Below are 6866 nucleotides of genomic sequence, written 5' to 3'. Positions count from 1 at the left end.
AGCTTATCAGAGTCAGCAGCAACCAAACGCTCAGTGGACAATTGGTGTCAACGAAGTGGCAGCAGATGCTTTTCTGGAAGAAGAATGGTGGAATGATAGTCACAGGAAAATATTGTGACCTGCAGAAGTGTGTTTCATTGAGAGCTGAACAAGAATGCACACAAACAGACATAGGGGAAACACAGAGGCTGTGTCCAAAAGCTGGAGGTATGGTAGGTAGATGGAGAAGGAGGGAGGGAGGAGAGAAGGGTAGAGACAGACCGAGAGACACAAAGATGCTAAAAACATGTCTCTCTGCCAACAAACACATGAAAAGATGCTCAACATCACTAATCATTAGAGAAATGCAAATCAAAACTACAACGAGATATCATCTCACACCAGTCAGAATGGCCATCATCAAAAAATCTAGAAACAATAAATGCTGGAGAGGGTGTGGAGAAAAGGGAACACTCTTGCACTGCTGGTGGGAATGTAAATTGATACAGCCACTATGGAGAACAGTATGGAGGTTCCTTAAAAAACTAAGAAGAGAACTACCGTATGACCCAACAATCCCACTACTGGGCATATACCCTGAGAAAACCATAACTCAAAAAGAGTCATGTACCACAATGTTCATTGCAGCACTATTTACAATAGCCAGGACATGAAAGCAACCTAAAGCAACCTGTCCATCAACAGGTGAATGGATAAAGATGTGGCACATATATACAATGGAATATTAGCCATAAAAAGGAACGAAATTGAGTTATTTGTAATGAGGTGGATGGACCTAGACTCTGCCATACAGAGTGAAGTAAGTCAGAAAAAGAAAAACAAATACCGTATGCTAACACACATATATGGAATCTAAAAAAACAATACTGATGAACCTAGTGGCAGGGCAGGAATAAAGACATAGACGTAGACAATGGACTTGAGGACACAGCGGGGGAAGGGGAAGCTGGGACCAAGTGAGAGAGTACCATTGACATATATACACTACCAAATGTAAAATGGATGGCTAGTGGGAAGCTGCTGCATAGCACAGGGAGATCAGCTCGATGCTTTGTGACAGAGGGGTGGGATAGGGAGGGAGGCTCAAGAGGGAGGAGATATGGGGATATATGTATACATATAGCTGATTCACTTTGTTTGTTGTACAGCAGAAACTAACACAACATTGTAAAGCAATTATACTCCAGTAAAGATATATATAAAAAAAAGAAAGCTGGAGTATCTATCTATACCACTATGAACATAAAGTTAGGAAGGATTCCTAGAAATAAAGGGAAATATTTCATAAGAATAAAGGGTCAATTTATCCAGAAGATATTCTTTTAAGATGTTTTTTTGATGTGGACCATTTTTAAAGTTTTTATTGAATTTGTTACAATATTGCTTCTGTTTTCTGTTTTGGTTTTTTGGCCCCAAGGCATGTGGGATCTTAGCTCCCCAACCAGGGATTGAACCTGCACCCCCTGCATTGGAAGGTGAAGTTTTAACCACTGGATCGCCAGGGACGTCCCCAGAAGATATTTTTTAAAATCTAAATTTATATAATCCTTTAATAACACTGCTCAAAAACAAAACAACAAACATGTCTCTTACAGAAGTGTCTATAAGGTAACCAAGACTGTCAACTGGGAGAAATAAAACAAAAAATGGGAAATAATTCCCACCATGTGGTTAAAGGCATGAGATCTAGAGCTAGACTGCTTGGGTTCAGATCTCCTCTGTCACTTACTAGCTGTGTGGTCCTGGACAAGCTACTTATAACCTCTCTGGCCTTCAGTTTCCTCATCTGTAAAGTGGTAACAGTAGTACCATCTTATGGGGTTGTTGTGAAGATCGAATGAGTTAATATAATTAAAAAATTTAGAATATTGCCTCATACACAGGAACATCAATAATGTTAGCAACTACTGTGATATCCCGTTTCTGTGACTGGCCTTAAGCCATGTACGGTACTTTTAGCATGCTTTCCCATCCTTCCAGACCATCCATAAGACACGTTTATGATGGCTGGGTAGTATACATGCTGTCGCCACATCAAGATTCCAATTGCCCACTTTAATGGCAGTTTACAGGGTGGCTTAAATGTGGGCAGCCGAGGACAACGATAACATTCTGTGAGGTTTACAACTGCTTTGCACAAGTCACTCCTACACATTGAGCCTCAGTTTCTTATCTGCAAAATGGGTGTGTTATATATGCCATGCATAAGGTTTCTGCGAGATCAGCTGTGAAAGTGCCTAGGACAATGCCTGGAACACAGTATGTTTCAATAAAAGTTTGCTGAGTGTGAATCTGCCTTGTGATATTGGTGATGGGTGACAGGTATGAAATAGTCTCATCTGGGGAGGGAGATTCTCACAGTTCTCACAGCTGCTGGGAGAGGCCTTGGGTTTAGCTTCTCTCATCAGAGCTCTGGAGGAACTGATCTTTTACATCAGAAAGGAAACTGACATTTATTATTTCCAGCTTATCACAGGTGTGAACAGAAGATAAATGACAGCCTGAGTCTCAAAAACGGGTGGGTGGTGATGGCAGTACATTAATAACTCTCCCCTATGGCTTTTCCTCTCTAAAGGAAGGGGCTTAAAGGAAAAGGAGCAAAAGGAAGTGGGTAACAGTGTAGACATGAGGGATCCTGATGCCAATGCCATAAGAAATGTCTGCCCTTCTCCTGCCCAGGACACAGGCTGGATTGCTATGGCTGTGACCACCTCTCTGGAAAGCAAAAAAATGGTCTTTCATATTGGTTAGACCTCTGGGTGAATTTGGTTGAGGACATGCTCTCCCAAAGAGCCTCCTGGGAAGAGTCTCTCCATAGTCCAGATCCCTTAGTCCTATGGGCCTCATGTTTAATAGACTCTCCCTGCTTTGCATACCCCAAGTCCTACTTTCTCTGGAGTTCCAGGAAAGAAAAGGCCAGAAACTGAACAGGTGGTGATTTTGCACTTTCTCTCCAATAATATTTAGGTCTTTGTCACCACCAATAGCAGAGAACGAGCTACAAATCTTTACCTTCATTCTTGGAGAAACACCCCTTCAGGAGGGAGAGCAAGGAAGAGGCAAGCACCCAGCCAGCTAACGGCAGGGACACATTCTGAGCCTGGCCTTCTTCAGAAATCTTTCCCTCCTTTTCTTTCCCATCTGTTCTGCCAGGGCTAACTGGGAAGTCCCCAGGGCAGTTTCCAATATATGTCTTACAACCTCCAGGCTCCCACACCGGCAATCATTTATTAGAAAGAGGTTTTATGATACAAATTTGATAATCTCCCAGGCACACTGGCACTGTTCTAATTGAAGTTGTAAGCCCATGAAATTCAAGCCCTTTGTCTTCCTGAAGGCCACAAGGTTTAAAAAGATACTATTGTCCACCCTAACACCCACTACATTGTCACCAGGGACTGATTAAACAGAGTCCTGAATCGGAACAGTGCGGATTTTGTCTAGGTCCTTTTCAGGCCTGACAATGCCCTTTTCAGTTCCCAAGACAAAAGGAGGTTTAAGGATCGAGATTCTTCTAAGATAACCGCATCCATATGGAAGGCAAGGTGGCCAGCAGCTGAGAGCCAAACACCCCTCTCCCTTCCCCCTCTGCCCTCCTTTCTCTCTCCACCCCCCCAAAATCCCAGGTGATAACACTGCCTCAGCTACCCACCCCCTACCTCCTCCTCCATTTCCTCCTGGGACCAGAAAGCTAAAGCCCAAAAAAAGACCCAATGCCTACTCCTCATAGACCTCATCGAGCCCTTACTCTCTCCCCTGGATCTGATACCCAAGACTGCTCTTTTCACTCGACTCTCCCTTCAGTGGCTGGCAGAGAGGAAGGTCCTCACTTCTCTGAGAGAGTGACCACTGCACTGCATGGGAGGCCCTGCGGCTACTGATACCGAGGGGATACCCAAGCGAAGAGCAGTTACAAGCCCGAAGAGTAGAACACTAGGTCCCCCACCCGGGTGTACACTGGGACCCTGGGTGAAATGAGCCCGACCAGCGGATCTCACACCTATGTCAGGCCCCCAGGGCTGTCCTCCCTCCGCTGGCAGCCCCTGAACTGGCTCATTCCCCGCCACCTTTTAATTTCTTCACCGCGTCATCCACTCCCCATCCCACCCTGGCCGGGTGTTACACCAAGAAGAGGCAGAAAATCACAGCTGCCAGCCAAGTGAGGCACGCGCAGGCTCAGCTGGGGGTTACAAGATGCCCGCATACTCCTCGGATCCCTGAGACCTCACTGCCACACTCCGGAAACGAGTGGCTAGCAGTCAGGCCTGGGCTGCTCGCCGGGGCCGCACGCTCAGCCCGGGCCCGCTGGCACTTCTCCGGACAATCCTAAGGGAGAAGCTCATTACGCCCTCTCGTCGTTATGCCCTGTCGTGGCCGACTCGGTTGACCTTTGGTGTTAGAAGCTCCAGCAGCTCCGGGAGCCCAGGGGGGCCTCCGTCTCGCTTCGGGGGCACAGCCACCTCCCGCTAATAGGTACCCCAGGGGTGCCTCTGCTTTCCCTTCCCCCCTTCCCCCCGTATCTTCCTAAAGCCGTGTGGGGACTGCGATCTGCCCTTCGGCCCAGCTCGGGGTGGGCCTTAACTTGGCCGGTCAAGGAGTGGGCCGGCGCCCCGAACTCTGGTCGGGAGAGCACAGCTCCCACCTACGTTCCCGGCAGGCACACAGGGGGACCCAACCCTACACATTTTATTCTCGCACCACAAAGAGGAAAAATACTCTATTTCTTTTAAAATACGTCGCTCCCCATACAAATAGCTATTTTAAAATGTACAAATAAGGTTCAAGCAATAAAATCTAGCTCTGGGTCTGGCGGTCGAGGGAAGAGGAGAGGGGGTATCTTGGCGAGAGTTCCGGGTGCGCTGTTTGATGAGGGCGGGGCAGGGGACCCCCGCGTCGAAGGAGGAGGGGCCCAGGACGCGCTCCAGGTCTCCGGCTCTATCCCTGCTCCGGCCGCAGAGCGCACCCCAAGTCCGGCGTAGCCCCAGGTGCCCGCGCCCCGCGGCTGCCTCACCAGTTCCAGGAGACCAGGGCGGGGGGCGCTAAGTGCTGGTAGGCGGGGAAGAGGCCGAACGCCGAGCCGGGACCGAAGGCCGTGTAGCCTGGCAGAGGGCAGGCGGCTGCCGGGGTCGCGCCGCTCTTGTCCCGGGCGGCGGCCGTGCCCACCTCGCCACTGCCGCCGCACGGTTGCCCGTCGCGCACCAGCACGGGCACCACCACGCGGCGCAGCAGGCCGGGCGCGGCGCGAACCTCGGCTGCCGCTGCCAAGTCGGGCGCCTCCGCGGCTCCCGGCGCGCGCGCGCGCTTCAGCTTGTAGCGATGGTTCTGGAACCAGATTTTGACCTGCGTGGGCGTGAGGCGCAGCAGGCGCGCCAGCTGCTCGCGCTCTGGCGCTGACAGGTAGCGCTGCTGCCGGAAGCGCCGCTCCAACTCCAGCGTCTGCGCCTTGGAGAACAGCACCCGCCGCTTCTTCCTCTTATCGGCGTCCGAGCCCGGAGACGCAGGCCGAGCGGACGGCCGCTGCGACGAGTCCCGCGGGCTGGCCTCTGGGCTGCTCTCGTCCGAGGCTAGGGACGCAAAGGAGACACGGCCTGGTGAGACGCCGGCCCCTCTGCGGGCCGGCCGCCTCTCGCGTGCGGGCGCCGACCCACTCGCCCGCGGCTTTTGGGATGAGGCCGTTTCCTTCCCTGGGCCCATATCGGAACACCCACCTCTCCGAATACGATAACCTTTTACACCACAACCTGGGATCGCGCCCCCAAAGAAACCCACCCCGCGTTAAAACAAGTCGGCCCTGGTCGCTGCGCTGGCAGACGAATTCACTGCAAGCTGCCTCACCAAAACGGGCCACTTCCAGGTCGACTGCACTGCGGTTTGCCGAGGTTTACAAAGCCCTGAATCCAGGCTCGCCAGTACTGCCCATCCCAAACCGAGGCCGGGAGAACGTGGCCACTGTTTCAGGCACTTAAGGGCGGTGTCTTAAATATTTAAATATTCTGACCCCTAGAAACAGAAACCCAAATCCCGGGCGTTAGTGTCAGGCGCAGGGATCTGATCTCAAGATGTGCCAACTGGCATAGGGGTTTGAAGAGGACAGAGCCTCTGGGACCGACCGACACTGAGGAAACCCAGACCCTGGGCTGGGGTTTCCGCTTCCCAGCCCTGCGAGGGCCGGGGGCTTGGCTCTGCGCTCCCCACTTCCCTCGCCTCCACCCCTGCCGCCGTCCACCGCTCACTCACAGGGGTAGTGGCCGCGCTCCGATTCCAGCCAGGTGGCGTAGGGGCCGGGGGCGCGTAGCTCGGGCTCCCGCCTCCGTAGGTGCTGCGCGTCCTGCTCCGGTAAGTCCAGGAGACTGCGCACGGTGAAGCCGAGGCGTCCAGAGGTAGCCATGGCCGAGTAGGGGAAGGAGGCGGGGGCAGGGCAGGCTGGGAACCGAGGGGCGGCCGGGGACGCCGCTCCTATGGGTGGGCGTGAGAGGCGCACGCCATGCACTGGCTGCCGAGATATTAGGGCATCTACCGTGGAATCCCTGTTTATATAAACAGCTCTTCCCACCCGGGCGAGGTCCGGGACTCCCGAGTGTCAAGTACCTGAATGCGTGCGGGACCAAAGCCCCGGCGAGCCCGGAAGGTGCCACCTCCGCCCCCCGCCCCGCCCCGTCCCCCGCCCCTCGGGCGCCCCGTTACCTCCCAGAGGCGGCAGGAAGCAGCCCTCCGCATTAGCGATTCTGTCTGATTAGCCCAAAGTGGGGACAGATAATGGGGATTGTTGCCAAAGAATAACATCTTGGGTGGCGAGCAGTGGCCACCGACCGCCGGTCCCAGCTTCCTCCTCCTCCAGGGCTGACGTCGGGCCTGGCCCCGCGGGG

At 52.9% G+C, this 6866-nt stretch overlaps 1 protein-coding gene across 1 annotated transcript; it reads right to left on the bottom strand.

Annotated features, from left to right (window-relative positions):
- Window positions 1–4856: 4856 nt before the first annotated feature.
- NKX2-8 (NK2 homeobox 8) lies at window positions 4857–6388 on the bottom strand. Its single transcript, XM_060167682.1, has 2 exons — window positions 6238–6388; window positions 4857–5564 (listed from the first exon to the last, which is right to left on the bottom strand). The coding sequence occupies exons 1-2, from the start codon at window positions 6386–6388 to the stop codon at window positions 5008–5010; spliced, it is 708 nt and encodes a 235-aa protein (XP_060023665.1). The 3' UTR covers window positions 4857–5007.
- Window positions 6389–6866: the final 478 nt, after the last annotated feature.

This window comes from Lagenorhynchus albirostris, chromosome 1 (assembly GCF_949774975.1).
Source record: "Lagenorhynchus albirostris chromosome 1, mLagAlb1.1, whole genome shotgun sequence".
In the NCBI taxonomy this organism is placed as follows: domain Eukaryota; kingdom Metazoa; phylum Chordata; class Mammalia; order Artiodactyla; family Delphinidae; genus Lagenorhynchus; species Lagenorhynchus albirostris.
The sequence above is the reverse complement of the archived record's forward strand: the minus strand, read 5'-3'. Positions and strand labels throughout refer to the sequence as shown.